Source organism: Archocentrus centrarchus, unplaced genomic scaffold (assembly GCF_007364275.1).
Source record: "Archocentrus centrarchus isolate MPI-CPG fArcCen1 unplaced genomic scaffold, fArcCen1 scaffold_27_ctg1, whole genome shotgun sequence".
Lineage (NCBI taxonomy): Eukaryota > Metazoa > Chordata > Actinopteri > Cichliformes > Cichlidae > Archocentrus > Archocentrus centrarchus.
The window spans coordinates 1,944,959-1,964,371 of record NW_022060257.1 but is presented as its reverse complement, the minus strand read 5'-3'; the positions used below and the strand labels follow the sequence as shown (position 1 = coordinate 1,964,371).

Below are 19,413 nucleotides of genomic sequence, written 5' to 3'. Positions count from 1 at the left end.
GAGGCAACAGATTTGCAATTTTCACTGACTGATCAAAGTTGTGATAATTAAGCTGACACCAGCACCCAGCAAGATCATAAGATATGGATGAAATCTGCAGGAAATGGTGATAATAGACCCTGAGTCAAAATAAAACTTGTGAACCTGGTCCTTTTAAACAAACTGTTTTATTGTAATAGAGTTTACAGAGAAACACCTGCTGTTCACCCAGTTTTAAACAAACAAAACAATCAAAACAACCTTAATTTACACAGGCATTCTTTAGAAGGTGAGTGATTTAGTATCCTGCTGTAGCAGGAATGGGGCAGGGGGTGAGTTTGGGGGTTTGGGGGCATGGAAGGGGTAGAAACAGTAACTAGTTCTCTAGATTTGGCCTGTCCAAACACTATTTTCATCAACACAAGCATAGAGACCTTACTATGACAACTGGAATTTAATCAAGATTGGCCTTTTTTTTTTTCTTTTTTTTTCTTTTTTTTAAGTTTCGAGCATCACATAACATTCTCATGTTCCACAAATATGTACTGTATTCACATTTTTCAAAAACAAAGAACAAACAAAATGTAATCACCGTAAGTCATTTTATACTGAATAACAGGTCCCGCCTCGGATTCATAGGAGAAACAAAACACATTTACTTTTCTTCTCTGTTCTTTAGCTTTTTAAAAACACAATACTGTGGCCGCAGCACGATGCCTTCAAGGGCTCACACAGTCAACGGAAACGCCACCATCCACAGTGACATGGGATGTAACTAGTAAAACGTGTTTCCGTAGATTTTTCTTTTCCTCTTTTTTAAATGGGGGTGGGAGTGAGGGGGGAGGCTAGGGAAGATAAAGTGACACTGAGATGCGTTTAGTTGCACGTGGACAAACAAATGGCAAGTTGGATGGAGATTTGTGACATTTGAGCATTCTGTTTTCAGATGTTTAAACCAGATGGATACATGTACAGAGCTGTACAAGGAATAGAATTTCTCTAATAATCTTGCTGCTGCATTAACACTTTTTGCAAAGAGGCCCTGATCCTAGAAAAAGAGTGCGTTGTACTAAACAGTCTGAATTTTCTGTAGAACGCCAGACGTGGCATGAATATGAAACAGGAAACTGTATTAATGACTATACACAACATAATGTTCAAGCTGCACTCACGCCTTCCCACAAAAGCTGCAACACAAGAGACAGGATCAGAATCAGGTGAGAGGGAGAGACTCTCTTTGGTGAACCTCATGGGGTTTGATGCAAGTCCAGTTTGTAACATCAGTTTCTGCACTGGCAGCATTTTTGCACAACCGTATCAGGACGGGATGGGTTGCATGGGGTTTAGGCAGATCTGTGAGGGCACAGAAAAAAGGGGGAGGAGCATTTGTTTCATCTGAGGACAGCAGGGCTCTTGGCAGTGGCTTTGGTTGCTACAGAGCAGGAGGGTTTGGGAGTCCAGGTGGTTTATGGGGAGTCCAGACAGAGTAGTAGCAGTGTTGTTGTTGTTGTTGTTGTTGTTGGTGGTGGTGGTGGTGGGAGTGGGAGTGGCGGCGGCAGAGCTTTCTATATCATTTATGATCGTTTCCTCCTTCCCTCCAGGTTTCTGAAGTTGGATGGCCGGATCTTCATCTCAGCGAACTCGATCGAGTGCTCGTGGCCTTTCCAGTGGAACCAGTTCACACCCTGGAGCAGTGGAAGAAAATAGTCAAAAACAGAGAGCAAAGTAGAGGTAAACTAGAGGCCCATACTCATGTTTCTACCAGATTATTATTATATATGTAGAGGGTTGAAATGATCTCACTTCTGAGATTAAGTATCAAATGGTGATAAAGATAAAAACAGTCACCCCTAAAGTTTTTTTGTTTTGTTACATTTGTAAATTTGACTGTCATTTAAGCATTGTTGTGAGTCCTGTGCAGTTTCATGTATTATGGTGCCATCCCACAGCAGGACGCTAGAGGGCGCGTATCGCGCTCGGGGTATGGAGTAGCTTTGGGGCACAGAGGAAGAAAAAAACTTCCTGTTATGAAGCTACGATCGCTCAACGTGTGTGCCTTTTGCTATTCTCTACCACAGCACCACACGTTGGCACAGGAAGCCAGTTGCCCCTCAGACGACAAACCTAGGGAGGCAACAAATTTGGGGGCTCGTCCGGGATTAGCGCCCCCTGGTGGACGGGTGCTAATCAGCCAAGAACTGTGGGAGTCACATCCCTCTGATTAACAGAGCTAGCAACCAAAGCAACTGACTCCAGCAATCCACCAATGGCGACTCTACACGACCTACGGTGGGAGATCCAGCAGCAACTTCACCAGCTGACCAGTGCTGCCAACAGAGACTTGCTCTGTCAACTTGCAGTTTCCTGCAAAGAAGAAGGGGGTGACGATTTTCCTGGTGATGATGCCACGGAGGTGGAGTTCTTTGATTTCATCACTGACTTCTTGAGAAGCAAACGACTAAAGAATCTCGAGGATCAGGGGATGTCTCGTCTGCTGGTGTTTCGTGACCTCATCGATGAACTGCAAGCGGCACAGGTAACTGTTGAACACAACCACGCGTCTGATGAAGAGGATGCTGCTTCGGTATCAGAGACTGAACCACCTGTAGTAGCATCAGTAGTGAGTAAGAAAGTATCAAAATCAGTATTTGCTGATCCAGCGACTGGTTTAATAAAACTGACTGATGTAGCTGCATTGTTACCACATAGAGACTTTAAGATGCATGGTGGTCACATCTCAGATTTGGACTCTGACTTGAGTTTTAACAGTATGTGTAAGCAAATAGACGAAGGGCTGGCCGAGGGTTTCTCAGAGGCTGAAATTTTAAGGACCGTGCTTAAGATAATTAAGCCTGGTACCTTAAAAGACATGCTTATGACCAAAGATAGCCTGACCCTGGCTGAGCTAAAGCGTTTCCTCAAAGCACACCTTAGGGATAAAAGCAGTACTGAATTATTCCAGGAATTGAGTAACGCAAAACAACATGACAGAGAGAGCCCACAACAGTTTATGTACAGACTGATGGGGGTGAAACAACGTATTATGTTTGCTTCTAAACAAGGTACAGACTTTCAATATGACAGCAAACTGGTGCAAGGAGTGTTTCTTCATTCACTCTACCAGGGAATGAATGAAAAATGCTCATACATCAGACGAGACCTTCAACCCCATATCTCAGACATGGGTGTGACTGATGACTTTATTCTCGAAGTGATTACGAGGTCACTGAGAGAAGACACAGAGAGGAAAACTAGGTTGGGCCAGGCCTATAAACAAAAGACAATCAGTGTCAACACCGCCCAGCAGGATAGCGATAGACAAAATGCAGGTCAGATGCAAGCCGAGGTACAGGCTAATCGCACTGCTATACAGGAGCTGACTGCACAAGTGTCATCTTTGGCCAGGAGCTTAGAGAAAGCCCTCACACCTGTTGTGAATGTGGCAACAGAAAACACTTATCTGCCTCCGCCACGTCCAAAACAGCCAGCCAAGCCGGAAGTTAAAGGCAAATGCCACCAGTGTACATCCCAAGGAAATGACACTTGCTCACACTGTTTCCGGTGTGGAAAAGAGGGACACAGGGCTATTGGCTGCTTACAGAAGGGTAATCTGTCGGGAAACCGGGTGAGGTCACTGGGGGGGGACCACCAGTGACCGCAGATAATGCAGAGTCCCCCATTACAGAGAGGCTGCACCCTAAAGAGGAAATCTCATCTACCAAGTCCACCAAACCACACCAAGTGTCCAGAAGGGAGCGTGTGGCCCAGCTGATTGGTGGTAGGTGCATGGTAACATGCTGCTTGGATGGGGTCAAACTCCAGATGCTATTGGACAGTGGGGCCCAGGTAAGCATAGTGGATAAGTCTTGGGTGCAGAAAGCTTTACCCAATGTACCAATTCAACCACTAGAAAGCCTACTGCAAGACCACCCCCTCAAAGTCACTGCAGCTAATGGAACAGATGTACCTTTCGATGGGTGGATAGAAGTCCTTCTTGAAATCACAAGTAGCAAACATGGCTCAGTTGCTCTTCATGTCCCGATGCTAGTGAGCCAAGCGGGTGTGAGCAGCCCATTACTAGGTTTCAACGTAATCCAAGAGATTATTGCAGGAAACAGTGATCAGACTGCTAAGGCCAATTTAGTGGATCTATTGTCAGAGGCTATGAAAATTAAGAAAAATAGCATTGAAACTCTTGTCTCTGTTGTTCACACAATGCCACACCAGGAAGAGTCAGAACGCTCAACAGTGAGAGTGGGAAAGAAAGGACTCACCATCCACAGCAGTCGGGTCTGCGAGGTGAGATGTCGAATTAGAGCTTTTCCTGCAGGTGGAGTCATGTTGTTTGAGCCAGATATAGAGTGTAGCTTGCCAGATGGGTTGGAGTTGTTTCCTGCTCTTGTTGATGTACCGGCTGGTGCCTCTAAGATTGTAAGAATCCCAATCCAAAATCCCACAAAGCATGATGTTTTCTTGCCTCCGAAAGCAGTCTTGGGATTCATCGAGGAAATTGTTGAAAGTACACCGGTGAACATTCATCCAGTTACCCAGAAGTCAACAGAGCCACTCAGTGACCCTCTCCTCTGCACTACTCAAGTAAGTTCAAACCATGATGGATGGAGTGAGGGAAGAGGAAATTACAGGACTGCCCAGGGTGAAGAAAAATGGCACCCTGATGTCAGTTTAGACCATCTGTCTGAGTCTGACCAAAGCAAGGTACGGCAATTGCTTTATGAGGAATCAGATGTGTTTGCTCGTGATGAAGGACACATTGGATGCATCCCTGGCTTACAACTAAAAATCAACACAACCGACAATACTCCAGTCCAGAAGAGCTACAATTCCATCCCACGACCACTGTATAAAGAGGTAAAGGACTACATCCAAAACCTCTTAAACAGGGGGTGGATCAGGAAATCTGTGTCGGCCTATTCCTCGCCAGTGGTGTGTGTGCGGAAGAAGGACAACAGTCTGCGCCTTTGTGTTGACTTCCGGGAGCTCAACCGTAAGACCATCCCAGACCGTCATCCACTACCGAGGATCCAAGATCTGTTGGACAGCCTGGGGGGCAACTCATGGTTCTCCATCCTGGATCAAGGGAGTGCATACCATCAAGGTTTTGTGACTGAGGAATCAAGACACTTAACAGCCTTTAGCACCCCGTGGGGACTCTACGAATGGGTGCGAATACCCTTCGGATTGACAAACGCTCCAGCCGCCTTTCAGAGGTGCATGGAGGGAGTCTTAGAGGGCATCAGAGATGAGTGCTGTGTGCCTTATTTGGATGATGTCCTTTGTTATTCAAAAACCTTTGATGAACATGTGAACCATCTGAGACAAGTATTTCACCAAATGCGACAACATGGTATCAAGCTTCGGCCCACCAAATGTGAACTCTTCAAGAAACAGATCCGATACATCGGTCGAATGGTTTCAGGAGAAGGGATTCAGATCGACCCGAAGGATTTGGAAGCAGTCTTGGCCCTGAAAGATAAGAAACCCCGCACTGTCGGAGAGATCCGGACATTGCTTGGATTTCTGAGTTATTACCGGTCCTTTATCCAAGACTTCTCACGATTGGCAAGACCCTTGTTTGAACTTCTCCAGAGCCCAACTGAGACAAGCAGTGCCGTCCGACCTCAGTCTGGTAAGGGAAAGGGTCAAGTAATTAAAGGGAACAAGGGACAACTCCCCTCCCGTACACCTGTAACTTGGACTAATGAACATCAAACTGTGGTATCAAGGTTGGTGGAGATGCTGACAAACCCTCCCATCTTAGCCTATCCAGACTTTGATCTTCCATTTGTGCTACACACAGACGCGTCAAATGAAGGACTAGGAGCTGTGTTATACCAACACCAAAACAACAAACTGCGCGTCATTGGGTACGGGTCTAGAACCTTAACACCTGCCGAGAGGAATTACCACCTACACTCTGGCAAACTTGAGTTCCTGGCCCTTAAATGGGCTATTTGCGACAAGTTCCGGGATTACCTGTATTATGCACCAACCTTCACAGTCTATACAGACAATAATCCCTTGACCTACATCCTGAATTCAGCAAGACTAAACGCTGTGGGTCACAGGTGGGTTGGGGAATTGGCCGACTTCCATTTTGATATCAAGTATAGACCCGGAAAGAAGAATGCGGACGCTGACATGTTGTCCAGGTACCCAGTGAACCTTCAGCAGCAGATGGAGGATCATACAGAAACGATGTCACCAGAGGTGGTCTCTGCAGTGTGGCAGGGAACCAAAATGGCACAAAATGATGAGGTCCCCTGGGTTGCTGCATTGCAATTAAACGTTGATGGTGGAAACACTGTGCCTTCAAACGGTGTCTCAAGCATCATACCCAAAGATATCAGAGCAGCACAACAAGAAGATCCAGCTATTAGAGAGGTTGTGTCTCTGAAGCAGAGAGCATGGACTCCGAATGAAAAAGAGAAGAGAGCAATGTGTAAACAGACAAGGAGACTACTCTATGAGTGGAACAAGCTAGAGGTAGAAAATGGACTACTCTATCGGAAAACACATCAAAACGTACAACTGGTCCTCCCGGAAAAACTCAAATTGGAGGTACTGAAGAGCTTGCATGACGACATGGGGCATGTAGGTTCAGACAAGGTTATCCACCTTGCCCGAGAACGGTTCTACTGGCCGTATATGCAACAGGATATTGAGGACTATGTGACAAAAAAATGCCCTTGCATAAAACAGAAACATCCCAGTGTCCCACAAAGAGCTCCAATGGCATCCCTCACCAGCAGTGCACCATTTGAGCTAGTTTCCATTGACTACTTGCACCTGGAGCCAAGCAAGGGAGGGTATGAGTACATCCTTGTCCTTGTCGACCACTTTACGCGCTTTGCACAGGCATACCCAACAAGGAACAAATCGGGAAAGACAGCTGCTGAAAAGTTATTTCAGGACTTTATTCCTCGGTTTGGGTATCCAGAAAAGTTGCATCACGATCAAGGACGTGAGTTCGAGAACAGCCTGTTCCAAAGACTACAACAACTGTCAGGAATTGCACATTCACGAACCACCCCTTACCATCCTCAATGCAATCCAGTGGAACGACTAAATCGGACACTTCTCCAAATGCTGCGTACCCTACGAGAAGAGAAAAAGAGTGAATGGAAAGATCATTTGCCTCAGATTGTGCACGCATATAATTGCACAAGACATGAAGCAACAGGATACTCTCCATTTTTCCTCTTGTATGGCAGGGCTCCACGGTTGCCAGTCGATTTGCTGTTTAGCCAAAGGAAAGAGACTGAGGCACGTAACCACCAAACCTTTGTACAAAAATGGGCCGAGAGGATGCGAGTGGCTTATCAAATAGCTGCAGACAACAGCCTTAAGTCCTCAGCCAAAGGCAAGAAACAGTACGATAGACGTGTAAAAGGGGTCACTCTCCAGCCAGGTGATAGGGTATTGGTGAAAAATCTGTCAGAGAGAGGAGGGCCAGGGAAATTGCGTGCCTATTGGGAGAAGGTCGTACATCGCGTGGTGGAGAGAGTGAGAGATGGGCCAGTCTATAAGGTGCAGCCAGAGAGAGGAAGTAAGACCATGCGCATTCTGCATAGAAATCTACTGCTGCCAGTAAATGACCTACCTCTTGAAGAAGAACTTCCCGTGGACGAAAAGACCAGACGGAAGGGACAAAAACAACCTGAAAAATATGTTGACCAAACAGCAACAAGTAGCTCTGATGAGGAAGATGAGTATACTTACCATCGTGACCTCCGGAGCAGAATCCCATGCTACAGACTCGCAGACCCTTGCCAGCAAGATCCTGTTATTCTACAGGAGCGTCCTCAGCAACGGGAAACTGTCATGGCACGGCGGAAATCGCTAACTCAGCGCAAGTTAAATGCAACAGCCAGAGAGTTCTGTCCTACTAACAGGCAAGAATCTGAGGGCGAGCAGGACATTGTGGAGACTGAGGAGTTGGTCAAAACAAGGTCTGACCAAGTGGATGAAATGGATGGAGGAAACATAGGAGAAAACGACAAGGTAAGGAGGTCACAGAGGAGAGGGCGACCAGCAGAAAAACTCACATATGACACTCTGGGTCAGCCATCATACCGCCATTGGAGAACGGACATGAACGCCCTCTCAGCCAGCCAACCCTACGTGTCCAATCCCGGCTTTCCATCCTCCTTTTACCCCATCCATCCCCAACCATACTACCACAACTGGTACACTCTCATACACTGACGGGTCCACACAAATAGAAACAAATGTCAGGAGACATTCTTTGAGTGGGAGAGAGTGTAGAGGGTTGAAATGATCTCACTTCTGAGATTAAGTATCAAATGGTGATAAAGATAAAAACAGTCACCCCTAAAGTTTTTTTGTTTTGTTACATTTGTAAATTTGACTGTCATTTAAGCATTGTTGTGAGTCCTGTGCAGTTTCATGTATTATGGTGCCATCCCACAGCAGGACGCTAGAGGGCGCGTATCGCGCTCGGGGTATGGAGTAGCTTTGGGGCACAGAGGAAGAAAAAAACTTCCTGTTATGAAGCTACGATCGCTCAACGTGTGTGCCTTTTGCTATTCTCTACCACAGCACCACACGTTGGCACAGGAAGCCAGTTGCCCCTCAGACGACAAACCTAGGGAGGCAACATATACACTACCACAGAAAAATTACTCATTTAGAAAGGCCCTTATTTTGAAAGAATGTACAATTGTCTTTATTAAAATAAGATAAAAAATGATCAAGCCACTGAGCCATTAAATATACAATAACTGCACTGTGGGTTGTGCTCGATTGAGCCATACTGCACCTTGCTGTGACTGTTGTCTCCATATCGTCCCATCAGGTTGACCCGGTGGCAGTTTTTATACCAGAAGGCTCCCTTATAGGACAGAGCGCAGTTGGTGACAGCAATGTCGTTATCATGGTCATAGGTGGAGAATGGACGGCCGTGGTGGTAGGTCATGGAGTCGCCTACATAGACCAAACAAAAGAGAGATAATGGTATTACTATAACTATGACTGATGATGTTTTTCCACCTAATGTGATTTTATTCACCTAAAAATTGGGAGCTAACATGCAGCAACAAATTTATTTGTTATTGAGTGCAATAGTTACTGAGTCCTTGCAGTGGCTGTACAAGAGTCTTTGTGTGGTACACAGGCTGCATTATCTTAAGCTGAGTATATACTGCCCGAGATGAAACATCACCAGTGGAGTGAAAAAATCGGGACTTGTTCATGAGTCTGAAATGGTGGCGCTATGTCACGTAAAGATAGAGGTTCAAATTGCAAATCTGCTGTCGCCTCCTGGCTCTGGGCGGAGTGGGGCTGGCACTGGAAGTTGGAGGTGGTGCGACTGCTGGCTTGGCTTTGTGGCTCTCCCTTTGCCTTATCTTTCTCTTGATCTGCCCCCCCCGGCACTGTGGTGGCCCGTGTGGTGTGGGTCCGGTGCTCTGTCCTTGTGCCTAGCTCTCTAGGGCAGGGTGCGTTGGTGGGGGTGGGGGGCTCAGGTGTGGGTCTGGTCATCCTGTGCTGCTGGGGGTGTGCCCTGGTTGTGTTGGGTGGTGTCCATCCTTTGGGTCTGTTCTCTGTCCCTCATGTGATGCTGCGGGCTCCTCTTTCTGGGTACCGGTGCTGCCTGGGTGGGACCAGGACGTGCTGTCTGAACTCTTGCTGAGGGCCCCAGGCATGTTCCTGGCTCAGCATGCAGGTGTGCACTGCTTCTTGGCCTTTGCTGTAGGGTGCGGCCACATAAGTCAAAATACCCGAGAGGCTACCTGCTTTCATATCTGCTTAGTGTTTTGGTCTTTATCCACAATATCTTATTTGTATTTATTGATATAAATTTCAACTTAAAATGAATGTTTCTAAATTCTGATGCTGGGCTCCAGTTTATGTTGTGTCCCAGCTTGTGGGAGCCATACATTTCTTCAGCGACGAGTCCCCGTTAAGTCACGACCTCACCTGGCTCGTGGGTGACAACATGGAGAGTGACATAAAAGCACAAGCACTGGCACCACATAAAGAAGGTAAATGAAGCTCGTCCACCACACACAGACTCTTGGATTGACACAAGTATTAAGAGACTAAATCCCTGTGCACACAGTAGCGTAGAGATGCCAGCTTTACCTGCTGTACCGCTGTATCCTCCTACATGGACTTTGTAGCGGGTCCGAGGCTCACCGACTGAGAACTTGTCATACTGAGCGTAGGCCGTCTCTCCCTTATCTCTGAGGTCTACTCGCAGCTCGTACTGACCGCCGGCTGTGATCTTATGCAGGTTGGACAGACCTGAGTGAAAGAGGAGACATCTTAGCTGAATAATGGCTTTCAAAAGATCTTAGTACCACATTAAAAATAACATTCTGCACTTACATAATAAGAATGTTTAGCATTTAAATGACTACATGAAAACTGCTGAGGTGTATCTATTTTTTTCTGTTCAATATGTTTAACCTTAAAATAAAAATTGGCTGGGGTCATTTATCATTTATTTATTCCTCCTGTGTTCCACCCTCACCTGTGTCCAGTTTCCTAATTTTTCCTTTGTGTATTTATAACCCTTTCTCTGCTTTTCTCAGATCCTGCTGTTAAGTCCTGGATTATTTTCTGTGTATTTTCTGATCTTTCATGAATCTACATATCCTGCATTTGAGTCTTCTCCACACCATCACCATTTATGACAAGTTTTAGCAACGTTTTCATTCAACTGAGTGAGATTTTATTTTTCAAATAAGCACTTAGTGAAAAGTCTATGGCATTCTAGCTCAAGCTGAGGCTGAGGCACACCTCCTGCACTTTTCAGAGCTGCAGAACACAGTTTGTACACTTTACTTCCATTACTTTCTGTGAGTGATTGCGGCACCATCATTATGTTCAACCTATGTGTATAGCTTCGAATATTCATTGTTGATTGCAGTCAAATCTCCAGAGGTTAAAAAAAAAAGAGAATTGGGACAGCCCTGATTTATGACCACTTCCTGTGCTGTTCTTTGTCAGAAATTACCCAGCCAGAATTCATCATTCATGTCTCCAAAGCCGGCCGTGTAATTCTTCCAGTTGCGGAAGAACTCCAGTTTGCCACTTTGACGTCGGAGGAAAACCTGCAGAGAGAGAGAAAAACAAAACAGCAGATGAAAAATGCCATATCCTTCAAACGTTATATGGCTTTTCAAATAATGTTTGTAGATTCTGAGAACTCAACTGATTTCAAAGCCAGGTTTGTTTATTTTTCCGTTTACATCAATTTACATCATTTGTTGCTGTTGTTAATGCAAACAACGGACAGTACAAAACATGGAAGTAGTTTCCGGGTTTGAAAAATGAAGCCAGTGCAGAGGTGCCTTAAACCTGCTTTCTATCTGATGATCACCAGCTGATGATAGCTGTGGCTGCAGACCTCTGGTGCTATGCAAGACTATGAAAGGATGTTGTTCTCTTGTGGCCTCTAGATTAGATTAGATTAGATTAGATTCAACTCATTGTCATTGTGCGCACAAGGCACACAACGAAATGATCGTTCCAGATCACTCATCCAGAGACAAGCATCTGCGGTCATGCAGCCAGAGACCGGCGCTACCGTTAGGCAATGTGGTTTAAGTGTCTTGCCCAAGGACACAACGCAGCGCAGGGACAGGGGCTCGAACCTGCAACCTTCTGGCTGCAAGGCTACCCACTACGCCACTGCCACGAAATAATAATCTATAACACTTTCCTAATGAGTTTGTGGGCTCAGTCACTCATTTTGTGTCATTCTAAATATTTAAGGTATGGAACTGCATGCTCATTGGCTAATGACTTATCAGTTGCAAGTTCTAAGCCAATGAGTGTGCAGTTTAAAAAAAACAAATTCCAATGATTGTTGTAAACTGGTAGTTTGTCTAGAAGGAGCTGCTGTTTGTTTTTGTAACCATTTTCTCCTGTTTTTGTTAGTCCAGAGAGGCAAGCACTTGTATTTTGGTTTCTTACTTTTGGGCAGGTCACCCTGATGATATTTTCATACTTTTATACATATTGATTTGAAATCCACTGTGGTGGTGTATGGAGGCAAAACTAGAACAGGTGGATTAAAGATGCCAAAAAAGCTCAACAGAGATGACACAACAGAGTGACAGAGATTTGCAGATTTGTGCTTTCACATGAAACTAAATCATATGTTGTCATTCTTCATGTTGACTACTGGTCTTATATGGACCATCTGTCAATATAAAGATATTGATTAGCGTAACTTTAATGTCTGATGGTAAATATGCTTATTTACCATATTTATTTATTGACGATTTCTGTAATTTTAGAATACAATGAATTAATGAATATATACTGAAAACCAGAGACGCGTTTCTAAGAGTTTCTCGTTTACTAGGTTTTACATATCAACAGGTGTGTTCAGGTTAGTCAGTGGCTTACGATCCATCCGCCTCCATCAGTGCTCATGTCACAGTAGACTTGCAGGGGCTGGCTCTCATCTCCACCCACATAGATGTTGTGCATGCCTGATGAGGTGTCTCCATTCAGCAGGGCCTGGGAGCAGTCCCTGGGGTGTCGGTACAATACGCCAGCTACATTAGCACACACAAACACATGCACACAAAATAGTGATTAAGTGGAACACATGCTGTAAGTAGTATTGATCTGTCTTTGTGAGTTACTTAATCTATTGTTAATCTTTCTAATTGGTTTCACTGCTGACCAGTAACATTGAAAGTTGAATTTCCTGTTTACAAAGCCAGTACGTCATACTCGTGTTTCAGCTGGAATTTATTCTTCACAAAGCTTCAGCCAGCAGCCACAGTCTAACACTTACACAGTCTTGCTTTATGGTTAATTTAGTGCAGGAGTGTCAAACTGATGTTAAAATGCTAAAAACTGCCCAATTTAATCTCACATGAGCTGGATGGTAAATATACGTAATTAAAGCAGAACAGGATTCTACTGTAAACCAGTTTCAACTGACTCAAGCTAGTTAAATCCAACACTTTTCATCTTATTGTTATATTTTCCTGTATAATACATGGGGATAAAAGCACATTCTGAAAACAATCATATTTAATGAACCATCCATTTCCAGAACGTAAAAACTACTGAATTTTTCCCCATTGAGCCAGTCTGTCATTACAAACACTGCTGCTGTAACTTTATTAGATGGGTTGGCGCGGCTCGTTGGCTTATCTTACTTCAGTGTGTCATGGCAGGCCAGGTGTTATGTATCTGTCAGTAGGAAAGCTATAAAACTGATGAAGATGCTGACCTCTGGCTTGCATGTCATTAACAGTTCAGAAACACTCTCCTGCTGTTATCCATTTTCATACAGTGAGATAAGTTCAACAGTCTCCTACTATATGATTTTGACCCTCCATAAAGCCATCCTGTGGACTGCATTTGACCCTTTGTCAGGCTGATTTTTTGCCTACATTCCAAATATATGACACCCCTGATTTAGTGGTTTAATTCAGCATTTATAAAAGTGAATGAATGAAAATAGGATATATATTCAATTTCTCCTTGCACTGCATTACTGATAACACTATCAAGAGACTTTATGGTGAGGTGAAACCTGTCTAGTGTGTGCATGAGTCTACTCACCGGTGGTGAAGACAGTAGTGATCACTCTGCTTCTCTTGGGTCCAGCGAGGGCCTGCAGGCTGACTGTATATTCAGTGGAGGCTTTGAGCTGGGCCATGTTGTAAGACACCGCAGTAGGACTCAGGACCACTTCCTGAAGGATGCAACACTAATTCACACATTGTATTCCTGAACAAGTTCCAAATACTGAACACACAATTAGTCAGTTGGATCAGTGTTGGCCTTTAGAGAGCGGTATCAGTGTTGTTTACTGACCCGGATGGTGCGGTCTGCAGACTCAAAGCTGAGCATGTACCCGGTGATGTCAGCGCGAGGAGGCTTCCACGTCAGCATGGCGTTCTCTGTCTGGATGTTACTGGCTGTCAAGTCCTGGGGGGCATCCACATCTGAAGAAATGCAAACTTTGGTTTACATATTTCTACATAACATCACGGCAGTCATGAAGGCTTCTCCACTGCTTGTGTGAAAATACTGGCATCATCTACAGTTTGTTTACCTGTCACACAAGGAGCTCATGAACTAAAACTAGAGGCCCTCTGACTTATTTTAGCATCTTACAAGCGACACAAATTAAACAAGCGCTTTAGAAATGCTGCTGTTTGTTATGTATAAAAGCATCTTCCAATCCACACTTTATCCACTGAAATGAATATCGAAAAATGAATGCGGGAAACACAAAATGCAAAAAGTGAGTTATTAAAAGTAGATTGGAATATCTTCTACAACAAGTTTGCAATTTTAAATGAGAATTTAATAAAGGTTGATTAAATGTAGTAAAAAGATCTTTTTTGAAACAAAGTAAAGTACAGCAGCGCTGACGGGTTCTTATGAGGTCGTTATCTCAGATTTTAACAGATACAGTTTAAATGAAGAAGTCTGACTGCCTGCTTTCTACCGGCTTTGCCCATTTGCACCTTAGCTACAGTTTAGCTAATAATAGAAACATCAGGGAAGAACGAGACCTGTGGTGAACTCTGTTGTAGTGGCTGCGCTCTTGGCCAGGTCCCGCACAGCATAGACCTTCACAGTGTAGTGTGTGGCCGGCGCCAGAGAGCTCATCTCAAACTCCACCACATTTCCTGACACACGTTCCATGACTGGAGCCACTGGGAGAGACAAATAAAGGAAACAAAATTTGAAGGTTAAACAACAGTACAGGAAGTATTTGGTCTTTACTTAACATCAGGCTACTTAAACACCAATATCAATAACATCACCTTCCTAAAATAATGGCAAGTCATTTTTTTGCCATAATTATTTTTTTTTTGCCTAAATCATTATATTTTCAATGTTTGGTTGAGTTTTTTTGTGTTTGAAAAAATTGTGCCATTATTTTAGAGGGTGTTAATAATGAGTAAATACTCCATTAAGTGCACAACCCGTGCATTTTTGTGTATATACAAATTAAAAGTGTACTTTGTAGAAAAGTACTCCCTCTGTGGCTGTTATGTTTTTCTTAATTGTATGAGCCACGTCACTTTGCTAAGTCAGATATATTTGTAATTACATCAAATGATTTTTCTTGGTAATTTACTACTTTAATCACCTGACTAAAACCCACCCCCACCCAAACCCCTAAATTAAGCTGCAATGGCTTTAATGTACTGTGATAAAGGACCCCACCAAGAGTGACATGATAAATGTGAGGGGTTTTGAAGTTCTCCTTTTTTTTCTTCTAATCTTTGAATTTTTGTGAAATACATAAAGTTTTGCCACACAATCAATCAGTGGTCACAAAAGGTTGGGGAAATTCACTTAAAGGTGCCAGAGACCTGTAGCGCCGGTCTCTGGCTGCATGACCGCAGATGCTCGTCTCTGGATGAGTGATCTGGAACGATCATTTTGTTGTGTGCCTTGTGTGCACAATGACAGTGAGTTGAACATCTAACATCTATTTGTAAGTTTTAAATGTTCTTTAATGACATCTGTCTGTTCTTCCAGTGAACCAAGATTTCCATACAAGAACAAAACTTTCAGAATCAACCGCAAAACACTCATCCTCAGGAAGGAACAGGTTGAAGCACGATTATGAGAGTTACCGATGTGCTTTCTGAGCCCTGGTGTGTCAAAAGGGCTGCATACAGGATTCACACACCCTTTCGTAACAAAATCCTTTCATAAAACACCTTTAACCAGTGCATTTTATTTTACGAAGTCATCACACGTTTCTTCGTGAAATACATTCATTTTTAAAAGCAGCTCCAGCTGCCAGGAAACTGTAGTAGAGGAAAAGTAAAATACTTCCATCTAAAACATTAATGGCTGGAAGTATAGTGAGCAGAAATCAGAAATGCTGTAGTAACGTACCTCAGAATGATAAGCACAGTACTTGAGTAAGTGTACTTCTGAAGATAAAAGAGTGCTTAAATAAAAGGTAGCAAACGTGCTTTAGTGTGTGTCAGATGTTGCTTTCACTGGTAAACTGGTCATGCTGTCTTACTCAGATGAGTTTCCTTCCTTGTTTTAGATAAAAGGTTCTTTTGTTGTGTGCACACATGGGTACTTACCTGAATCTGCGCTGTAGGTGATGACATAGCCGTCCACAGTAGCGATGGCGGGCTGCCAGAGCAGCAACGCTTCGCTATCTGTGATGTTGACGGCATTCAGACCACGTGGTTTATCCAGAGCTGTAACACACAAACACACACTTACAGACAGTCTTAATTAAGTGTGATCCAACCAAATTGGCCTACAGAAGCAGAAAGAGATCAGAGTAGCGTTACATAAAAGGACAGCTATACCCAAGTTCAAGTTCACTTGCTATCTCTTCAAAACATAAAGTCATAACAGCTGATTTTCCACATTCCTTTTATAGCTTTGGTTAATTTTGGAAGGCTTTAAACTTCTTTAATACAAAGGAATTTAAGAAAAGTACCTTTAAAACAATCTGAGGTTTTATCAGCCTAGCTTTGGATTAGGCTAACATTAACCTTAACTAACCAAAGTAATGACTACATGTTTATTTTCTAATCCTAATGAAAATTCGAGTTTTACATTGTGGTCACAACTTAATTTTGTTCACATATCTAAATGATTTTTTTTTTTTTGACATTGCACAGTCAGATCTTCTGTCTTTATGCTACCTCTGTGTGGTTCCTAATGGCTCCTCATAAACTTTTGGGATTGTAAACAGCAGCCATGCAAACAAAATTTTCACAGTACAACAAAAAAAATGTGACAAATACAGACAAAATATACATTTTGATATCTATTCTTCACATTATGAATGAGTTTATTGCAGCGTAGTTACCTGTGGTGACACTGTCAGATCCAGGTTCACTCTCCCTCTGACCCTTGACAGCGATGACGGTGACCTTGTAAGTGACCCCAGGTGTCAGGTTGGGCAGCACAGTCTGAGATGCAGAGCCATCCACTGACAGCATCTTAGCGTTGCCTGGGAGTTTAAATAACTCACATCATTTCAGTGAATGAACTTATTAAAGCTTGCTTGAAGTAGTGAAGTACTTGTTTTTCCTCAGAGAACACTCTTCATTCACATCATTGTAGAATCACTGTAGAACCTCCATTATTGTATCTCTTTGTGTTCATTGCAATTTGTAGCTAAGATAAAATCACATCTTTACTCATGATAGATTTCCCCACTGATGAATGCTTTAACCAATTCTGTGATACCCACACACAATACACATACGGTGTGTATTGTGTGTGCTGTTTTTCCATTTTGCAGCTGTCTCTGTTTTCCATTTCACAGTCAATTCAAGTCCAGTCTTGCTAAATTTTTCAGCAAGTTTGTGATGAACGAAAATGTTTTTTTCCACATTTGATGGGAATTTTGTAATTTTGTAATCTTGGCCAGTTACTCACTTTCAAATTGTAAATGCATGATGCATCAGCACAGTATAACCAATTTGTAAATAATTTGCTCTTTTTCATGTCCTGCAATACATAAAATCTTCATTGCAACGAATGGGTCTGTGTTATGATAGGGCGGTAATTTTTCCTGATTTTCATTTTATCCTCCAAGTCTCTCATTTAGAAGACATACCTACTAGTGACCAACAGGGGGCGGCATTAGTCTATCTCTGGACAAAAGAGTTATGACGGAAGATAAAACTGATGAATGGAAGAGCAGTTATAGAGCAGTGAGAATATCCATGCTGGCTATGAAGTCATGCAAATCTAGGCTTACTTCATACTATAAAATCTTTTGCAACTGCTACTGAAATCTGTTTTTCCTAATCCAAGCATGGATGGAGTTCAGCGTCAGAGCTCTGCTGCATATGACTTTTGGAGGATTTTCTTAATCAAGAAGCACAGCATATCTAGATGTTCCCTGCTTCACCACACTCATAAAAATACTGACCTCCATAGGCAGGCACATAAGTGACCCGGTAGTTGTCCACTCGAGCTCTTGGAGTCACCCAGTGAACAGTTGCAGATGTGTCAGTGACATCAGAGAAGCGAATGCCCTTGGGTGAGCCCAGGTCTGGCACAGGCAAGACAGAAACAGCAGGCAGGGACAAAGACAAAACAGAAGAATCAGTCAATATGTTTACTGCCTTTTTTTTTTTTAGAACTCTCAGTGAGCACTGCATAGAAGCAGACATCAATCAGTGCACAGTATCAACATGTTCTAGTGAGCATTTCCTCCTAAAGAGCGAAGAAACAGACATGAAAAAGACACACGTAGACACTGTAACCAGGGCAGATCCACCACTGAAAGGCACTCATTTCAGAGCAGAGCGAAAGCAAGAAAGCGTAAGACAGAGTGAAGTCCAGAGACAAAGGGGGCCTTGGGAGGCCCGGGCTCACACAGAAAGAACTGTTCCCAGGAAAGAGTGAGCTGCGGTATCTTGCGTGACAGACCTGAGGAGATTAACTTGCTCCCATTTCATGGCAATACAAAAGTGAAACATGCGCCACGCAACTCAAGACTAAATCCTTACCCTCAGAGGGGACGGATGGGGGACACAGGCATAGACAGCAGTTTTACGTGACGTGGACAACCTCCACCTTCTTTACATAGAGACATTGACACATGAAGTCAGGCTATCAAAGACAACATTTGGCAGGGCATTTGGACAAGAACAAATGATCAAAAAAGTCAAGAACTAAGCAGATGTCCTGAGTGGGGCTCAACTGATACTTCTGGGTGATGTACTATATGTACATATTCAGCATCTTTATACTGGTTCACAGTTCTGGATACCACTTTGGGGACAGTGAAATCTCCTTTACCTGCTAAACATCCAAGAGTTCAGGGTGGGGTTATGGTTAGGTTCAAATCTACCCTTTAATGTAGATTTTTCATCTATATAGCATAACCAAATGAAAATGTTATAACAGAAGACTAAAAGTTAACATCTTATACTGTCTGAAATTATGCTTGTTAAGCTTGAGGCTAAACTGTGACCCACCTCTAAACCTATCCTCAGTGGTTCACTGGAGACCTGGTGGATGTCATGAGGTTAAAACTATAGTAATACTGTAATTATAATGCGTCATACTGTAAGTGTTGCTGCTACATCTTAATCACACCAGACCATTTTAATAGTAGGCTGATATCAGTAAACTCATGTATCGGTCAAATTCTTATCCAGCAGCAGCCTTGAGATCAGCAGTCCCTAATCTGCCAGGTTGTTTGTCTCAGGCCTGCTGCTGCTGCTATCTGCTAGAACCACTCAGGAGTTCTGTCAGACATAAGACAGCCCAAATACTGTGATGCTTTTTTTTTTTAACCAGGTTAGTAGACAAAAAGATGTACGTTTACCAAGAATGAAAGTTAGAAGCTACACAGCTACCACTCATCATGCTGTTACCACCAAAGACAGGATATGACACCATTCCACATCGACTATGTTGACAAGACGTAGCCAGAGTTCCAGTTCACAGCTTGGG

The 19,413-nt window shown here is 43.4% G+C and overlaps 1 protein-coding gene across 3 annotated transcripts in view; it reads right to left on the bottom strand.

Moving 5' to 3' along the window:
- Positions 1-1,368: 1,368 nt before the first annotated feature.
- The window catches only part of tncb (tenascin Cb), a 68,095-nt gene continuing 50,050 nt past the window's right edge, over positions 1,369-19,413 (bottom strand). For all 3 annotated transcript variants that reach the window (XM_030723802.1, XM_030723804.1, XM_030723803.1), the window contains 11 exons: positions 17,879-18,001; positions 16,805-16,948; positions 16,062-16,181; positions 14,517-14,660; positions 13,810-13,940; positions 13,555-13,687; positions 12,379-12,530; positions 10,979-11,075; positions 10,102-10,263; positions 8,780-8,943; positions 1,369-1,664 (listed from right to left, as the gene is read on the bottom strand). In XM_030723802.1, coding sequence (XP_030579662.1) covers positions 1,554-1,664; positions 8,780-8,943; positions 10,102-10,263; positions 10,979-11,075; positions 12,379-12,530; positions 13,555-13,687; positions 13,810-13,940; positions 14,517-14,660; positions 16,062-16,181; positions 16,805-16,948; positions 17,879-18,001 — 1,481 coding nt within the window. In that variant the 3' untranslated portion in view covers positions 1,369-1,553. The remainder of the gene's footprint in view (positions 1,665-8,779; positions 8,944-10,101; positions 10,264-10,978; positions 11,076-12,378; positions 12,531-13,554; positions 13,688-13,809; positions 13,941-14,516; positions 14,661-16,061; positions 16,182-16,804; positions 16,949-17,878; positions 18,002-19,413) is intronic.